Raw genomic sequence first — 20,478 nt, 5'->3', positions numbered from 1 at the left:
TCGTGTGTGTTTACACCGGTTCCTGTCTGGATCTGGTTTATAATGACCTGTCCTGTTTCTGTTTCCTCTGCAGTGACAAAAATATGTTTACGCCCCTGTTTCCATGGTAACTCGAGAGGAGCATGCACGTCTGGGTCAGGAGTTAACCTCAGTGCTCATCTCCTCCACCTGCCTCCTGTGAAAACTACACTACCCACAATTCCTGTGTGCTGACGACCCCATCTGACTTACACATCAGGTTGATAAAGACACTCAGAGGAACAACAACTAAAAAAACAACAACACTGCTGTGAAGAAGAGCAGCATGGCCAACAACACGGCGGACCACCCTCCGGGGAATTCGGTTGCAGAGGGCAACCATGACGTGGACTTTGGGGTGACCGTAATGGAGCTGAGGGACCTGATGGAGCTGCGGAGTGCGGAGGCCGTCAACAAGATCCAAGATGGGTTCGGAGACGTGCAGGGCATCTGCCGCCGCCTGAAAACATCCCCTATTGAAGGTAATGATGAATCAACATGTTAATTTCCTGATTCAGCCCAAGTTTATCATAAGGAAAGAACAAATTTTTAGCAATTTAGATTTCGCTTTTTGCCAAAATTAAAACGTACACATCAGGCACCTTATCTTCAATCAAAACTCTGTCAAAGCCTACAATATTTTTTTTTCAATATATTTTTATTCATTTATTTTTACTTTAGTTCAAGTGCAGCATCCTGCCGGTGTGAATGTAGCAGGGAGCACTGAGGAAAGTTCAAGGTTATTGGACTAGACTAAATATACTCATGACTTGAATTGGTCTTTGGTCAAATTTTCCACACCCCATAATTTGGGAATCACTGTTTTAAATGATATTTCATTTAATCAAGATATTAATCAATGTTAAAACTGATGGTTTTAATCACCCGTCAGGGAGCCAGTGATCTGAATCTCATTCAGTCAAATCAACAGCAAGGTGCAGCTCCTGCACTGTTGCCTAACCTTGCCACCTTTTGCCTTGTTGTAGAGCCCTGCATGGCCCACACCCACAGTGTGTGCTTTCCCGACCACCCACTCCAAAGTTAAAACCATCGGCTCCTGTGATATTTGCGTTGGGTCTTGTGGGACCTGCAGGATTCCAATCCAGTGCAGTCCTCTGATGCATACCCGGCATGTTAACCAAAGATACTCCAATAACTTTGTCTGTTTAAATATAACACTTTGATTTGATTTTTATAGATCATTTGGCTAAATGCTTATCCAGAAGGAAGACTTGTTTAATGTCTGATCAATCCACGTGGTGTTTGTTCTAAATCAACCGGCGGTTATTTCAAGACAATGTGATCTTTGACTCACACATAAAGGAACAAATTCTACAGTTTCCATTCTACGAAAATCACACATTGCCCTCTCCCGTGAGATTTGCATTGGGTCCCACGGGACCGAATGTGTCCCACTCCCAACAGAGCCCTCTACCTTGCTGAATAAAAATCCTGTTTTAGCTCCTTAACTAGGTCCCAACAGCAAATGATTGCCTCAAGGCCTCCTAATAGGAAATGTGTTCTCTGCACCATTGTACACAGAGCAACATAAGATAATGACATGCCAGGCTTTCACATTTTGCAATCCAAGTCTTGTCTCAAAATGGCCAAACTGCTGGTTGATGGAAAAGGAGACCAAAGCAGCATGTTTCTTTACTTTCATCTGTTCACACCATCAGTCTCCGCGCTCACTGGATGGTAAACTGAGTCTAGTTCAGGTGCACTGATGAAAATACATCAGCAATAATGTTGATTATCATAGAAAAGACATAATCTTTATATAGAAAATGAATTAGAAGGTGGAAGCGTGTGAGCTGATAAAAATTGACAATTCATACAAAGAAACAGACAACATCTCTAGCAGTGGACACACTGCATATTTTGTGGTGATTGATCAGTTTGGATTTCAGTCAGAGCCTCATGTGAGGGCAGAAAATGGCCGACATCCTGCTGTTTGTTGTTTGTCTCTCCCTCTCTCATCTTTTGATCCTTCTGTGTGTGTGTGTGTGTGTGTGTGTGTGTGTGTGTGCGTGTGTGCACGAGTGTTTTCAGCTATCGGTCCATTCCAGGATTGAAATTAGTTCCAGCCCGTTCCCCTAATGGGTCCATAGATCATTGCTCTGTTCCATTTAGTAATCAGAGGACAGCTGTAGTTGCGTCCTCCACGCAAGAAATTACTCACTTTAATGAAGAAACTGTAATTATATTTTCACTGTGGAGAGGGAGGGAGAGGGAAAAAAATGGGTGGGAAACCTAAATGTAAGATTGAGGGCAAACACGCACGCAATGATTGACTAACACAGTTAACTAGTGTGATACATGACAAGTGTCAGCCCTGTTTCAACCCAGATACTGTTTGCTGTTTGTCTTATCAGCAATACCATGTCCTTCCACGGCATCATTTTCTGTGAACTGAGATTTTTTTAGTGCTTTGGTGATTCAGTATTTCCATAAAGCTGTTGGACTTGGACCCATAATGCGACTGGATACTGCCTTTTCATTACACCCTTCCTGTCTGGTAAACATCTACGTCTTTCAACCTCCACACCTCCAGTGTGTGTGGCATATTTTCCATTATAAATCTGAACTCTCATAGTCCAAGATGAGATGACCCTGATGGCATCACTATGACATCATCAGGGTTATTTTTTTCCCAATTTTTTTTCCATGATTGAACTACAGAGTAGAACTTATCATGACATGGCAAAGTGACTTAAAATCAGTGGAGTGGCTCTTTTAATCTGTTTATGATGCTGTGTCACGTTGTATGATTGTCCCAGTGTAGGAATTGATGGATAGTTTAGTGTTAGGCTTCACCCATTAATAGCAGCACTGCTACACCGGCTGAATGTGACGTATATTATCACACTGTGTCTGCTTTAAGAAAGATCTGGTTACAGTCTGGGATTCACTTGTGAATGGCGAGAAGAAGCAGGAGTGAGATGTATCGATGAAATACTGTATCATAGTATATGTACATTTCTGTGGGCATATTAATTGTTTTACAGCCAGATAAACATACCAGGAGGCCAATATTATCAGGCAGTTTTATCTTCTTTTCATACACCTATCAGTATGCTATTGTACCTTTTCTTTGATAGAAAAAAAGTAACCTTGGGTTGGGACTGTTCTGTTACCCCGAAAACCCACCGGGGACGTCACATTCCAGCTGCAGCCCTGTGGCTGTAAAACCCACCGGGAGCATTTCAGGAGCGAGTCAGGCGCCGTGCATTTTGCCTAGATGATTAGTTGACTTACTCAGATTTTGTTGATTTGGTCATTTTCATGCTTCTAACATCCATCCATCCATCCATTTTCTATACCGCTTATCCGTCAGGGTCGCAGGGGGAGCTGGAGCCTATCCCAGCTGACTTCGGGCGAGAGGCGGGGTACACCCTGGACTGGTCGCCAGCCAATCAGACAGAGACAGACAGACAACCTTTCACTCTCACACTCACACCTACGGGCAATTTAGAGTTACCAATTAACCTAATGTGCATGTCTTTGGATTGTGGGAGGAAGCCGGAGTACCCGGAGAGAACCCACGCTAGCATGGGGAGAACATGCAAACTCCACACAGAAACAGTGCTAACCACAGCACCACCATGCTGCCTTGCTTCTAACATGTCAAATAATATTGATGTGGTGGTGGAATATACGACCTAAAGTCTGCACGGGGGCTTTTATTTTGACAACTGAACGGATTCTCTTTGCCGTTTGTTTGTCTGACTTCCTACCCGCCTCATCTGCTCTGTGCTACTTGATGTGGTCGGGCTGCGGGGAGCTTTAAAAAAAAAAAAAAAAAGTGGCGCGAATCTTTTGCGGAGCAGAGCGGCGCTCCCGGTGGGTCTTAAAGCACTGACTAGAGAGGGCACAATCAGCTCCGTCTGCCGCGGCACAGCTGGAAAGCAACACAGACGCTCCCAGTGGGTTTTAGCCGTAAGAGCTTTCAACCGTATCACAAAGTCTTCATCAGTGGATAAGCTTTTCCCAGATGTCACTTACAATGATCTTGGTTTTGTAAGTACACAATATTTTAGTTTTTGTTTTTTAGTCTAGTTTATTTCGATGTAAGTGGCATGTTTGTTCACACCATTTTTAGTTTTTATTTCTAATGCCAACCAATCCATTTTAATGACATCTGATGAAGACAGTGCGATATGGTTGAAAGCTGTGGGGGGAGAAGCTGCAGGCTGCTGAGTTCTGGTTGAAATCTCACATGTATTGACCACAGGGGGCAGCAAACACAGTTTGACCAAAATGTAACAAAGGCAGAAGAACTGTTATATCTGTTTACAGTGCAGCCAAACAAAGCGTGAGCTGAGAGGTTTCATCGGCTCACATAGTTTTAATTAAAAAAAAAAGGTTAATAATCAACCTTTGGCCATTTAATTGGCCTGATTTCATGCTGTGCACTGAACAGTGAAACGACTTGGTTACTGACGTGATGGAGGTGTGCTGGTTCTCAAATCCCACAGCAGAGCAGATCAAACAGCATTCTCTTGGTCGATCATTACAAATGATCGTTAAAAATGATCTACTGACAAATTGCAGAACATTTTTTGTAGACCTTTGTATATGTGGTTTTAGACATTTCCTGCTTCCTAGCAAAAGTCATCCCATAGTTTGCACTTTTAATGTGAAGCAACATCAGGAAAAAATGTTACATCTGCATTAGCAGTACTGAAGCACAGCTCTGCCTCCTGTGAATCTCCAGTGCATAGAAAAGTAATTTGAATTTGATTCAGAAAAGGCAGACTCCAGCACTAACAACAACAAAAACTAGTATATGGAGAGGTAAATACAGAATGTAAGTACTACTGATTATTGCTGAAAAATAAAATGGACCATAAATTGCATCAAAAATTGGGGGCTGAAATAACCAAAAATCTCAAGGATTATAACTCAATAAAAGCTTTGTCATTTGGATTATGAAGAGCCAGTTCAAGTGAGCACTGTGTCTCAGAGACAGAAGGGAAACCTGCATGAAACCCGAGTTTCACACAGGGGTTATCTGTTTCTCACCTGAACCCGATTACTCACATTGATCTGGTTTCTTGTGGTCATGTAAGCACAGTCAGTGTCAGTCATGTTTCTCACATCCTAAATCACAACAGAAACGTGTTTTACTGTTTGATAGTCAGTTAACAGTTCGCTAATCAGGTTAGCTGAGTAACAGAAGTGTGATGCTAGCAGTTAGCGACCTCACACAGTTATATTTAACTGTGTGTCTGTATCAGCTCGCTGCTCTGACTGTGATATAATGAGATGTTTCTTCCTCAGCTGCTTTCAGTCTGTAGAATCAGCTGCCGATTGGACACCAAGCAGACTGTCATTGTCCCGAGTTCAACCTGACTTCACACACAGAGACACACACACACACACACACACACACACACACACACTCTCATACACACACACACACACACACAGTATGACAAAGACTCAGCTGCAGCTGTGCATCCCATTGGTTAATGTGCATTGATGAATCAGTCTGCTGCCTCTTTGGAGGTCATTGATTGTCCTTCTCATCATTTTACAAAATCTGAGTGTCTCACACGTTGAGAGGTCTGAGGCGCAGACATACAGCGAGATGCAAACTTTATTCAAATAGGACTTGGGTTACAAAGAGCTTCATGAAGAGCCACATATGGACCTAAAAATAAACGACTATTTTAGGAAAATGGTAATGAGCAGCAGCGTGTTCTGTCACTGCTCAGGTGAGAAGAAGACAGCAGATTTCTTTTATTGTCAGTAGCATCACTTTAATTTCTCCATGCAAAAGAGTTTGTCTCTTCAAAAAAAAAAAACACAGAAGAACTGAGAGCTGAAACTAGCAGTTAAAAATGGATTTAAACAGTTACGAGCTGTCATCAGCTGATGATCAAATGTTCAATTTTCTGCAGATTTAAAGCACAGCGTGCTGCTTCTATGTTACACAGATGTTTTCCCCTGAGATCAGAGCTACACCAGAGATCATGTGATCAGATTAAACCGATCGCACCAAACTGGACAACCTAAATTTGTTCTTCTGTGTTTTCTGTGTGATCCAGTAATCAGATTTCATTAGCTATTAATTTTTTGGGATGAATCAAAGAATAGTTGAGTCCACTGATTCTTAAACCAGAAGTTGTTGTATTCCAGGAGGGGAAGCTCAGTTAATTTGAAAAAACAGAAACGTGTATAGGTTTGGTTCGGAGGGCAGTAAACACAAATTACACTACAAATGCTTGCAAGGTTGATCTGTTGTATAGTCATTGTCATAGTAACCAGTAAACACTCAGTAGTACAGTATGTAGGCTCAGAGGTTTCTTGGCCTGCTGGCGTGTCTGATCTTTTCAAGCTCTGTGGTGTGAGAAGTCAGCAACCAATCTGAGATTCAGCTTGATCTGCGTGACCCGAGTCTCATTCAGTGTAAAACACACACACACACACACACACACACACAGCCTCAGGTCATCCATGTCCATGCCAGTTGAAGCAGAATGCTCCTCTTAGCGATCAGCAAGAGGGAGAGACGCATCAAGACATGCAACGCTCTTCATTTCTGTCTTTTTTTTTTTCTTTGCATCAGGTTTTACACTCTGTCACATCTCTTATAGTAATCTAAAATAAACTGATATTTGGAGTCTATCTCACAAGTCGAAATTCTCTCTCCAGACTTCGTTAAAAGCCTGAAAGTAGCAGAGGAATACAAATCCATCTAACAATTAGTTATACCCGCTAATCCTTGGGGGGGGTGTGAGGGGGCTGAAGCCAATCCCAGCTGACACTGCACAAGAGGTGAGGAGCACCACAGACAGATCACCAATCAATCTTCTGTTAAATCTGATGTTCTTTTTTCAACCATGTGTCTGTTTGTTAAACAAGAACACAAAGGATTACAATCATACTACTACTATTATTATTATTATTATTATTAATAATTAAAAGGTGGAATGGGAGAGAGCTTTAACGATGGCCAATGATGTTAGCTTGTTTTCAAGGGTCTACACACTGACTGGAGTGTCCTCTCTACAATGCAGAAGTAGTTATTTTAGATATTAGAGTTATTATAGTTTTGTGTTTTTCATTAGCTTTTAGTTTTTGTTCTTTTTTTTCATTTGTCTGTTTCTAATCATTTGGATGGGAATATATATCTTCTGCTGCATGATTGAAACAAATTTTAACCAGTTTCCCACTGTCTGGGCTTTTCAAAGATCTCTAGTATATAATACATAAGTACATAATATCGTTTTGAGAAAATTGATGCTTAACTCTGTGGCTCAAATGTAATTGTAGTATGTAGGATGCACAATCAGGTCTTGGCGTATGTTTAGCTTTGCTGCCTATGTAATTATACATCTGGTCCCTGGACTGCAGATATGTGTGTGAGAGTGTGCGTGACCTGTGTATCGCCACATTTGAATGCATGATGATCAAATATCTTCACGCATTTTTAAGCACAGTGAAAGAGCACAGAAAGACCAATGGAAAAATCTGACAACAAGGCTTGTGATACTGACATACAGCGTAGAGCAGTTATTAAGAGGAGTAGTGAAAAGAATAATTCTGTTTGGTCGACTGCTTGTTGCAGAACACATTCTAGACATTAACAGTGGCGACAGAAAGGTATTGATAACCAAAGTGTCTGTCTGTTAGTTTACTGTGTTCATCATCATCAAAGCTCAAAGCTGGGTTTAAACGGCTCGATGTGCATGTGTATCCTTGACTTTCTGATGGGCAGACCCCAGGTGGTTGGGGTGGGCAGACACCCTTCTTCCATTCTTGCACACCTTATTGGTGAGAAACGCAGGGCAGAGACTGCTTCTCGAGGAAATTCTGGGCATCAGGTCGGAATTTCTACTCCTGCACCACTGAGAGAGTCCTGATGGGGAACGTCACCGCTTGGTATGGAAACGGCACCGAACAGAGATGGTTAGTTTGCCTGAAAATATGGGTGCAACTCTACCCTAACTAAAGAATAGTTACACCAGGAGTGTCAAGAGTAAGGCTTGAAGAATCATTATGGATCCTAACCACCCAGATAATGGCCTCCTCTCCCTGCTGCAGAAGGTACCAGATATGTCTGGCCAGCCCAGAAAGGCTGAGACAACTAGGATCCTAAATGAGGTCACTGCTTAAGACTACAATAGAAATAAAATTCTTATTGTATATCAAGTTACAAAGTTCCCTCAGCAGAAACTGTTTTGAAAATGACCTATAAAACCTCAGAATGAGTGCACCCTTTTCTTTGCCCAAGTTGAAACATACATAATACATGTGGCCCTGGACAAACATCCAACTGTCTGTGTCCACTCATACCTTTTCATTGATATGTGTAATTGCATTCTCTCTAAAATATGCCGTTTGTGCTCTGTGTGAGCACAGATTAACAGTTGATACTATTGGTAGAACACAGTTGAAGCTGATGCATGACTTTGGTATCACATGTCTCTGTGAGTGTAAGTGACTGTTAGTCCAGCTGTGAGAAATAAAAGAAGAAAAGAAATAAGCACTGTCGGGTAATGAAGGACAAGATTGAGGGGGAAACGACAGAACTGGTGGATCAACTGTGGAGAGGAGAGAGGATAAAGGAAACAGGAAACAGTTCTAACAACATGGAGGACAGAGGAGGAGGAGTGGTCCCCTGTATTTGTAGTGGACAATCAAAAATTCTGGGCAATGAGACCACACATTAATACCTGCTGCCGTAGTTCCATCTGTCAGAGGGGGAATGAATGAAGGCGAAACCTGTGTGCGGTAACAGATGACGCTGCATGTTGGCTGATAAAGCTCTGAAATGGAAGAGACCTCATTTTGGACCAATGAAGTCCATTTCTGCAGGAAGCTGAAATTCATAAACATCTGTGACAGGCGAGTGTGCGTCAGACTGCTCTGTTGTTACTAGAACATCATCTCCGAGCTTTAATCTGCATCTCCACAGGGACGTTCAGCAACACAACAGGCCGACAGCAGGCACCAGATGAAACCCGCCGTCACAATCACAACCCCCCCAAAAAAAAAAAAGACTCTTATCAGTCAAACAGTCAGTAAAGGTGCTCTGTGATCCTGCTTTTCTTTATTTTATTGTGACAGGAGCTCTCAGCATCAATCACTGGCTTCAAAATGATCAAACCAGACTTTGAACTAAACCGTGGTGTGTTGAAACATTGCAGATGATGACTTTGACAACCAGTGTATTTTTGAAATCTCTGCGCACCAGCTCAGCATGAAGATGTTTGAGCCTCTGCTTTAAACCACAGACATGTTAGAAAGCTGCTCTGTTGGTCAAATGAGCTGCAGCTTTTAAAAAGAAGTATATTTATATACACAGGTCTGTAGCATGGTATTATGTTAATACTGTAGTTGAAAAGCTTTTTATTTTCATCTCTCAAATCAGTTTTATCTTTCACCTCACTTCATTTCCTCATCTCATATCACTATCAATATCTCAATCACCATCTCGTCTCGTCTCGTCTCATCTCATCTCATCCTTATTCAACTTACTTCCCTTCATTTCCTCTCACCAAATCTCCTTTTTAACTCATTTGCGCTCACTTGCCTTTATTTTGTTTTATCTAATTTAAACTCAGATCATTTAATTTAGTCCCACCTAGTCTATTGTCACTTTACCATATCCGTCTATTGTATTCTGCATGTAAAAAAAAAAAAACAGACAGAACAGAACTAATTCTATACTGCGTAGGATAGATAAAGTACTGCAAATAACACAGACAAGGGATTCATTCTGCCTCAGCATCATATCTGTGTGCTGGGTCAGGCCAGAGGACGATTCCACATCACAGGCAATGTTCTCCCTTTGCCAAGCAATGTGGGGAAAAGAAACCCTCTGCTGTGCCGGATCCAGCCTTGACAAGACTCCACGTCTGTGTCACCGCAGGCCAAGTCCATTGCCCGCAGGAGGTTTTCTCTAGTACAGAGGTTTCAGGCATAGGCCTTCCACCCCCATGTGGAGAAAAACTCTTGTTAGGTTTAGGAAAGATGAGTATGCTTGAAGGCAACCATTTATGACTGGTGGTTGGTAACTACTCACGTATCTGTACAGGATGGTGAAAACTGATTGCCCTAGATTATGAGATTGACTGGATGCCCTCCCTCATCATGCTGCTTATGCTCAAACAAAACTTCCCAGAGACCACCCAGAAATGTCAGAAGCTGTTATAAGTGTTATATGAATGGTGGCATGACAGAGAAGAACCCCATGGTTGCTCATGGCTGCATAAAGGGTCACGTCACCACATTGGCTAGGGAATTCCACAAAGGCATGTTGTCCAATTATATTCCTGCCTCCCCTCCTCCTCAGTCATCGTCAGATTAAACCCATCCACAAAAATGTATTCATGGAGCCTCTCGGCAGAATGCAATTCAAACGCTCTCTATGCATAAAACAGATTTTAAAAAGTAGTTTTGTAAGTGATTGATTTACATACAGGACACTATACTGGCAGTAGTAGTAGTGTAGTATGGTACTGTGCATCAGTGCAGAAAGAGTCTGTTTGAGTTGTATACTAAAATCGCTATTCTTTGACTCCTTCTGGATTGCGCTCATAGGGTACGTTGTTGCGTTGGAGGACACCGTCGATTGAAGAGAGGCTGATTCCTTCAAAATTCACATTGTCTTCAACTACTCTTTGCTTCATGTCATGCAGTTGAATGGCATTGTTTTAATTTACTCCATCAACAATGAGAGCCTCTTGCTGTTGGGAGAACATAGACGCCCTTCCACCCCTAGGTGGTCATCTTGCAATTCCACAAAAAAGGAAGACGGACAGTAAAAATAGCGATGAACTTTACTTCAATAAATAATTCTATGGTGAGAAAGGTTTTTTTTTTTCTTTCTCAGACCACTCTCTATGGGGAAAGTAACACATGTATAGAGTACACTTTCAATGACCAATAGAACAATTACTTGTCCTGATTATGTTGGCCACAGAGCATCTGCTCTAATTGGGTTGGACTATTTGCCCTACTTCCCTTCCCTGCTTCTGATGTCATGCCATGAACAAGAACATTGTCCATCACAGTCGCTTGAAATCTGAAATTACTGCTCTTGTGCTTGCACATCCTGTACTTCATCCTCATCCACTACCACTTACAGATACTCCTTCTCCTCTTCCTCTTAGATTGTTTCCATCTATCGTTGGTATCAACATTTAACTCACCCGCGCCTGCTGTGCTCCCTGAACTGGTGCACTTTATATTCTAGTCAGTTTTTTAATCATATCATTAGAAACAAGTATGAACAAGTCTCTGTTGTGAACGTATGGAAACAATGACAGCTGTGTAGTAGTTGTAGCCTCTGACACCCATGTTCATTTTGCAACACAAGTGCAAATGTTTGCCAAGAGAATGAATGATTTGATAAATGGGTTTCGGGTACTGAGCAGTTGGTTCAGAGAATGGGGTTCAGTGTTTTAGCAAATATCAAGAGCTGTATCTCATCTCACCTAAGATCGCCTGACCTGATCTTGTTTCATGTCTCTTCACCTCATCTCAAATTCACCTCATCTAATCTCATGTCATCTCATAACGCCGCACTGTCTTACATATCTGTTCATCTCTCACCACATCAAGTCACTTCATCTCATCTAATTTCATCTCCTCTTGCATCCACTTTTCACCTTTCACATCAAACCACAGCACCAAGTGTCACCCCATCCCAATAAATCATCATATTTTCATCTTATCTTATCTCGTGATGTTTTATCTCCTCTCATATCTCCCACCTTCTCAGCTGAAATAATCTCATCCCACGTAATATTGCCTCAAACCATCTCATTTAATGTCACGTCTCCTCATCTGATCTCAATCTTATGGCCTACTCTCATCATGCCTCACCTCGTTTCAACTCCTTTCACCTCATCTCTCATTTAATGTCACATCTCCTCATCTGATCTCACTTCCCCTCACATCATTTCATCCACTCTCATCCTCTCATCTCATGTCACCCTCCTACCCCAGTCTCTTTTTCCCACCACACTCATCTCATATCACATTTCCTTACCTCATCTAATGTTGCTTAAACTCATCTCTTACCTCATCTCAGTCACCTGGAGCAGTCATTCTATCATTCAGTCATCATATCATTCAGTCAGTCATTCTATCATTGAAGCCATCCAATGAAGGTCACAATTAAGGGCATGAGTGATGAAATTTACCTCGGTCTGCACCATGATCGCTTCATGCTCTGAAAGTAGACAGAGCCTCAAAATGGCAGAAACTGTGTCAGCTAGTTTTACCTGATTGCTTTGTTCAAAGTAAAAAGAAACGCACAGAGATGATAAAGAGAGGAATTATTAATGCAGTCTGTCTGGTGAGAATCTTCAGAAAAGAAATGAGACCATTATTAAAACCCATAAAGGCAGAAACATGTCTGAGCTCATGTCCATGCTGACTTAGAGAGTCCTGCTTCATGAGAAATCCTGGCAGCGCGGTGTGTTGACATTCAGATCACGTTCCACTGCACATTTCCCAATTCCTCCAAGAATCCACAGCAGCCATGTTGCTGCCCACACAGCCACGCAGAGGAAGGCACAGATTTTTACTAAAAAATACCCAGATTTATTAAAAAAAACGTAGTAGATCAGTTAAACTGGTCTTCATTTAGACTTGTCCCAACGCACCCAGAAGTTGCAGCAAATATACACTGTTTACTGAAGTTAAAGTTAATGAGGTCCTGTGGTGATGAGCTCAGCTCAGAAAATCCTGCAGTACTGAAAAGTGAGGATAAACACAAGCTGCTGATTACCCTTCATTAATTGATGAAGTCTAACAAGTAAAAAGCAAATGGTGTTTTTGAAATGTTAGTTTCACCCAGTTTGAATATAAACCAAAAGCAAGGAGCTCTAAAGGCTCTGCCCCCTTGTGAAGCATCCGGGCTGACTGTTTTTATTGTCTTAATATGGAGAATGGATGAGCAGTTAGATATGAGTCACTGCTGGAAAATGACAGTCACAGCTCTGGAATCAATAACTCACAGATATTGCTTGGTCTCCAGTAAGAGGAGGCTCTGAAGAGATCTTTCTGCAGAAGGATCAGAGGAGAAACATCAAACAGACGAATCAATTAGTTGAAGAAATCTTGTGACTGATATGTTAAGATGCGGGTTATAGACGAGGATAGAGCTACACCACAGTACATATTCCATTTTATTTAGTCAGTCTCATTTATTCTTCTTGTATTGTTTTTGTGGTTTGAATACCGGTTGTTGGAGTATAGGGTTGCAGCTAGTGATTAATTTTATTATTGATCTGTCGGTTTTATTCATTTATTCGTTTTTTTTTCTTGATTTCCATGAATGTTTATCAGAGTATCTTCCTGAGAGCCAGCTGATCCAGACCGGGTCAGTCTGATCAGGTGGTGTGTTGACATGGAGCATTTTGGCTCTGGTGGAGAAGCAGATTGTTTGTACAGCAGGGAGAGGCGGCTTCGGGTCAGTTCAGGCTGTCATGGATTCGTCACTACCACAGACAACACACACCACTGGTTCCCGGCCAGGGGGTGAGGGGCCAACACAAGGGCCTATAGAATATACCTGCAGAGTATAAGCTAACCAACAGGAAGAGGAACACAGAGAAATTATACTTCTGATATTTTTCCAGACTTTTCTTTGATGATTACTTTTTCTTGTGAATTACTGTGTCATTTTAGCTTGTCAAAAATCTTCTTCCTTTTGGCTGAACTGATCACAACCAAATGGCAAATTGACCTGGTGGCAAGGGGTCATCTATTAAACTAGCTGGAGGGAATAATAAATACAGAAATATATAACAGCCTTTCATGGCAACTAAAGTAGGTCATGTTGCAAAACTGCCGTTTATGGAAATCTGTAAAATATTGACTTTCATCACTATGGTGAATCTTCTGCAGTCACTTAGTGAAGATTCACAGCTATGCAGCGAGCTAATCACACTTCCAATAAAGGTTTAAAACAGTTTTAGGTTACAGAGTTTAGGTTTACATTGGAAGCAATTGTGAAAGTGTTAAGAATCCATTGAATCCATCCACGTTAAAAATACAACCTCAGAACAGAGTCTTTCTCAACAGTATGTTGGTGGTTTGCTTCATATCCCAGTAGTTTTTTTTCCAAAAATTGTATGTATTAGTAGACATGTTTAGAAAGCATAGAGTACAAACAGAAAGTTGAAAACAATGACTTTAGAAGAAAGCATAGCTGAGTTTTATGGATATAACCAGAAGTTAGGACGATGGAAGAACCCGTGTTGCTGTGCTTGTTTTTACATCACTAGTAACGGTAATGGGTAATGAGGAAGGTTTCAATTTCATATAGTAACTGTTGTAGTACATGCTGATTTGTCTTGGGATATGGAAAATAAACCCCAGGAACATGCTTCATATTTCAGAAGGATTGATGAACTGAGTTACAGAAGCAAGTGGAACAGCGTCTAGCCCAGACGTGACATCCACTTGAACTAGCAAATGCGTCAGGTACAAAGGTAGATGTGTGTTTGTGGACAGCTGCTGCTCCTACGTGGTGATGTTATAAAATTAGTCACATTTTGGGAGGTCTAAACATCTATACATCAATAGGTTGAAATCTGTCATTTTTCCTTGAATTTGAAATAAATTTTGTATTTTTGATCTATATACAGAATCTATATGCTGTACATCAGGGTTTAGGTTACGTGGGAGTCAGTGGGAGCTGAGCTTCTATAAGGAGGGTCCACTTAAAGCAGTAAAACCCCACGTCTACGGGGGTCACTAATACATCACCAACAGCCATTGTTTTAATCACAAATAATGTAGTGAGAATTATTAAGTTTAAGAGATAAGTATGCTAAAATAAACGTGTTTTGTTTTCTGAACCACACGCCATATTCTCTCATGAATGAAAATATGGCCGCACTTCACCACCAAGGATGATACAATCAAGTATTGTGTCTGTACTGGGATAACGTGTGTGTGTGTGTGTGTGTGTGTGTGTGTGTGTGTGTGAGAGAGGGAGAAAATGCTGGGTTATGCAGTGGGCAAGTCTCTCTAAAGTATCTCTCTCTCTCTGTCTCTCTCTATCACCCTCTCTGTCACCCATTAGGCTACTATTTATTTGTTTATCCTAATGTTTGTTATTTAGAGCTGTGTTATAACTCGAGCCCTGCTGTGCATATACTACCGTGTGATTCCTGTTGCAGATCTCGTTTCTCTACACACCTGAGACCTATTTGTGTTACGTCTTATGTTTAAATTTTACTTCAACACCCTGCAGAAGGGTTCTTGCTAAAATAGGGTGGTGTCACTGTTACTCAAACGGCCTTGGATTTTTCTTTCTCGACTCCAAAGAGCACGAAGTGTGACTTTTTTTCCAAAATACTTTTTCACCTCTTGGTTTTAAAAAGCAAAAACGACTCCAGTTACTCCTCTCTTTTTTCTTTTTAGAATTTTTTTCTGTATTGAAGTGAATGTTAATGTCTTGTGTTTGTATCTGCAGGTCTGTCTGGGAACCCCGTTGATTTAGAGAAACGTCACACGGCGTATGGCAAGAACTTTATCCCCCCCAAGAAGCCCAAGACATTCCTGCAGCTGGTATGGGAGGCTCTGCAGGACGTCACCCTCATTATCCTGGAAATCGCTGCCATCATTTCGCTGGGCCTGTCCTTCTATCATCCACCAGGGGGCGACAGTGAAGGTCAGTACATTCAGGCCATAGTTACCACTGAGGGCATATCCCTGCTATTTCATGTTTTTGTATAGATATATTCCATTCAGCTAAACTTAATCACTGTTTGGCCAACATCATAGAAAATAAATTGAGATTTTGGTATTTTTCCACCAGAATTTCACTCTTGGAAAGACCACTGCATGTTGGTGCAAATGTATAATAAATTTTATATATATTTTTATATATATATATATATATATATATATATATATATATATATATATATATATATATATATATATTTTTATTTTTATATATATATATATATATATATATATATACAGTAGCAGTTAACTGAATAATGTATGTGTAATTTCTAATTAATTTTCTTCTATCTATATTATATACATTATTTTATGTATTATTTCTTTTAGTTGTTAGCTTTGTTGTATTTAGGTTTTTATTCATTAATGTTATGACTTCCTTAATGTTATGATTTCATTTACCTGTTTATCTACAAGCAATATAAAACTAGTTGTAGTAAGTTAGTTGCATAGTTTTTGTTTGACAGAGCTGATCTGACCTGATTATTTATTTGGTGAAAATGATTGGAATTTAACACGTCATCATCTTCTCACAGCATGTGGCCAAGCTGCAGCCGGCGCTGAGGATGAAGGTGAAGCCCAGGCTGGCTGGATAGAGGGTGCTGCCATCCTGTTTTCAGTCATTATCGTGGTCCTGGTGACGGCTTTCAATGATTGGTCCAAGGAGAAACAGTTCCGTGGGCTGCAGAGTCGCATCGAGCAGGAACAAAAGTTCACTGTCATCCGCAAAGGCCAGGTCATCCAGATCCCTGTGGCAGAGATCGTGGTGGGAGACATCGCTCAGATCAAATATGGTAAGAGAGATCATTGTAGGCTGGAGCATTAAGATTATCCTCCACTGGAACTAAGGGCTTCACACCAAAGTGGGGAAAATAGATCTAGACCAAAAGGTGAATTGGTCACCTATTGGTCATATAGTATATAGGTGATGGGAAATCCTCACATACACAGAAAGTGATGCATCATAATTGAGTCTTTAAGGAGGCTGAAAGGTAATTTTACATGTACTGCCTTGCACGTCTTTTTATTAAACTTTGATCTTGAGCCTTACCGACTGGGTGGTACATGAGCGTACTATGGATGTCCTGGATCTGTTGCACTCCTCTGATTCTGTCTTTTAACAATGAAAACCACAGAGCTTTACAGTAAAATATGTAGCATTTGTAAGAGAGCTGAAAAGTATGTGCTCAGCAGTTTAGTGAAAGTTGAAGTGTTGCGTTCAGCATTCATCAGTGTGAGAGGGCTGTGAGAGCAACAATCTGTTTACATTGAAGCCATTTCTAAAGTAAATGAAATGTACGCTTGAACTCTGTGCCTGCAGGAGACCTGCTGCCTGCTGACGGGATCCTGATCCAAGGCAACGACCTGAAGATTGATGAGAGCTCTCTGACTGGAGAGTCTGATCAGGTCCGCAAGTCTCTGGAGAAGGACCCCATGCTGCTGTCCGGTGAGTGCCTGCTCACAGTCTCTGCGAGGTGATGCTGCTGATAATCACTACCCTTAAACAAACGCAGTCACTGTTTCTGTTTGATTCTTGTTTGAATGAAAATCCTCTGAAGCAGGATGTGGAATCAGATCGTAATGAACAATTAAATCAATCAATCAGGTGTTATTTGCATAGCACCTTTCATACAGGTTAGTGCAATTCATAGTGCTCAACAATTAACTCACAAGCTATTAAAATGCTTAATGCCCGTGTAAAAAACACTTTGTGTCTCAGTGCACAAAAAGTAGCTAATTAGATCAAGATTTTTTCTTTTGTTCAGTTTCTTTTTTCATCTCAATCACATCAAAAGATGCACTTCTGTACCAAAGATGTTTTTTGATGAACAGTTAAATCTCTAATAGATGCAAGATTTTAGAGCTAAATGAAAACTTGACACACATAAAATGTGTTTTGAGACTTTGGAGAGGTCTTTGTGTTTGTGTCTTTAATGTAGTCTACATAATGTTTATGTGCCAGTCTTGGTGCAGAAATATGGAAATAGTGTGTTATTCAGACATTATATAACTTATACAAACTATACAACTTTTTTAATCGATGTAGTGAAATTTGTTATGAGAGCATGAGACAGAATCCGAAAGTGTCCCTGCCAAAAGCATAAAAGTTGGCAACCATGGTTTCTCTCTATGAGTCTCAGAACCTAAAACTAATGTTTTTGGTTTATTCTTACTTATACTTAACATACTTATATTTATACTTCATATTTAACATCCAAAAAGAGCAACAGTTGATCCTGTGTAATCAGAAGACTAAGCCACACAAAACTGTGTGTCATCAGCATAGAGCGATATGTCATCTGATGACACGACCAAGAGGTAACATACTGTCCGATTAAAAAGTACTGGCCCTAAGATTGATTCTGGAGTAACTCCACAAGTTAATAATATCGTAGAACTTTTTCAACAATGAAGTACAACAAACATTGCTGTCCTGCTCTTTTTTTTCTCAAGTGTTCAATGATGCATCTGAAAAAAAGATCAGACAGATAAAATGTTAAAGACATTATAGAAATGTAGTGAGAGTCAAAAACTAAGTTTCAGTTGTGACTCGTAGCTTTTCAAATCTTTTCATAGGGACCCACGTAATGGAGGGATCAGGCAGGATGGTGGTGTCAGCCGTCGGCCTCAACTCTCAAACTGGCATCATCTTTACTCTGCTGGGTGCTGGAGAGAATGACGAAGAGAAGAAGGTCAAGAAAAGTAAGACATGAGACAAAGCCTGCTACACGCATCTCAAAAAACACAGCACATGCTGAAATGCTGAAGGTCATACAAGGATATTAAGTGTGTGAAGTGTTGGGAGGAAAGTTCGGCTAGAATGACTACCATCACCCTGTCAGCTTCTGAATATTTCTACTCTACTGTTTGAACAGTGCAGATTGGAAATATTTGCACGTTTTTATCAGCTGGTGTTGATTTGAAGTTTCTCCTGTCGTACTAGCTGACTCTGTCAGCAGGTAGAGTTCATCCAGTCTGAGCTGATAACGGCAGAGCTGTTTGAAGGGTCTTAACAACAAAATATCAACACTAATGAGCCTCAATCTGATCTCAAAAGAATCATCACTGAATAAATGAGACCACGGATGGGTTCACCCCAAGTGATTGTATCTGTTGAACAACAACAAAAAACAATTAAGGTTTCGGTATCTGACCAAAAGGGATGTGCAAAATTTGTTTATAACTGACCATTCATTAAACCCCTCCCTTAAACAGTGATTGCCCAATAATATCATGCCGTAACAAGGCATGGTAGGTCTGTCAGTGTTTGGATTTGTCCACATGTTGAAGTGGTGTACAAGGGTTTGTAGGAGGAGATATTCTCCGCAAAAAGATTGTATAGTGGCTTAATTTGTAGACAGTGATTGCAAACCTGGCTATCTAGCTTACTACCTACAGCTGTAATCAAGGTTGTGCATGAAAGAAATATGCACGATCATTCAAATTTTCTTGCTAAACTGCACTATTAGACCAGTAGCTCCACCTTGCAATACAAGAAAGCAGTTGCTCCTTTATTTCCATGTGTTCTTCATGGTCATCAGTTGGTGAGGATGTTGAACTTTTACCAGGACACTGTCAGCTTTAGCTTCTGTCTGTTTTGCATCATTACATGATGCTGAGTTATTACCTGTAACTGGTCAGTAGATGCTCATTTAGGAGCCTTCTACATGATTCTTTTTTTAAAGGTCAAGTTGGAAAGGACCTATTGTTTCAAAAATTGCCTTTTTAATGGTCAATCTGCTACTCATTCATTTTAAACCTAATAATTGCTAGACAGGAAGCTTGACCACAATAGCAACAGTAATATTTTGTGTTTTTTGTTGTACACTTATAAATGAATGCATCATTGGAAACATTTCAATCATCACCACTTATGTGTTTCCAAACAGACCTTTGAAAATGACGACATAATGCAGCAAAATGCAAAAACAAATCAGTTTAGTTGGTCACCTGAACAACCATTACATTGTGGTCTCATTTATTCATGGTAGTTTATGGCCACTATACTGAGGTATTGATTTGACCGTGATGTAATGTTGGTTAAAAATGCCAGACATGCCTTCCTCTGTTTACATACAGTTGCTTTTTGAAGTGGAACCCTTCAAAAGCCAAAGTCCAGATGATCCTCCTACTATCACAGAGCAGTTTGATGTAAACCAACAGGCTTCTGCAGTCGGTCTCTATTGCTTTTGATTTGCTTGTGATCATGCTAACCCCCTTTTACTCATGTCTTTTTTTCTTTAGTTTGTTTTTGTCTGATCATTTGTTTTATTGGCTAAAGTTTGAGTTTGTCAGGCATTCATTGTGAACTGGCTGAATGTACCAGCTCAGCAGAGAGAGACGCTTAGGTTTACATTTCGGCCTTCAGTCACTGATTTTAAAAACCAAACCACTAATGTTTCCTAATGAGGAGAACCACAAGGCTTGTTGTCAAATTTACCTTAAATCTAATTCAAAATGACCAGAGGAGGAGAGCATGTAGATAGCATCATATACACGCTTCTGTAACTCTACGCCTGTGAGGGCCCTCGTTGACATACTAGCTTCTCTTGCCCTTATATGTGACTTTGATTCATTCCTAAAAGTGAGGACCAGACAAAATGTCCTCACTTTTCAAAAATCCTCACTTTTAAGTGTCCACAAGTCTGAAATTTCCAGAAATTTCCAAAATGTTGGTCCTCGCAAAGATAGAAGTACAAGAATACACACACACACACACACACACGCTGCTGTGTG

At 40.6% G+C, this 20,478-nt stretch overlaps 1 protein-coding gene across 1 annotated transcript in view; it reads left to right on the top strand.

Annotated features, from left to right (window-relative positions):
* Nucleotides 1–20,478, top strand: part of LOC139218566 (plasma membrane calcium-transporting ATPase 1-like) — an 89,035-nt gene that overhangs the window by 33,496 nt on the left and 35,061 nt on the right. Inside the window, exons 2-6 of the mRNA XM_070850188.1 lie at nucleotides 74–500; nucleotides 15,467–15,664; nucleotides 16,278–16,535; nucleotides 17,063–17,188; nucleotides 18,319–18,444. Of these exons, the coding sequence (XP_070706289.1) occupies nucleotides 305–500; nucleotides 15,467–15,664; nucleotides 16,278–16,535; nucleotides 17,063–17,188; nucleotides 18,319–18,444 (904 nt within the window). The 5' untranslated portion in view covers nucleotides 74–304. The remainder of the gene's footprint in view (nucleotides 1–73; nucleotides 501–15,466; nucleotides 15,665–16,277; nucleotides 16,536–17,062; nucleotides 17,189–18,318; nucleotides 18,445–20,478) is intronic.

This window comes from Pempheris klunzingeri, chromosome 2, assembly GCF_042242105.1.
Source record: "Pempheris klunzingeri isolate RE-2024b chromosome 2, fPemKlu1.hap1, whole genome shotgun sequence".
Taxonomy (NCBI): Eukaryota; Metazoa; Chordata; class Actinopteri; order Acropomatiformes; family Pempheridae; genus Pempheris; species Pempheris klunzingeri.
Note: the sequence above shows the minus strand (reverse complement) of the source record. Positions and strands in the feature narration are given on the sequence as shown.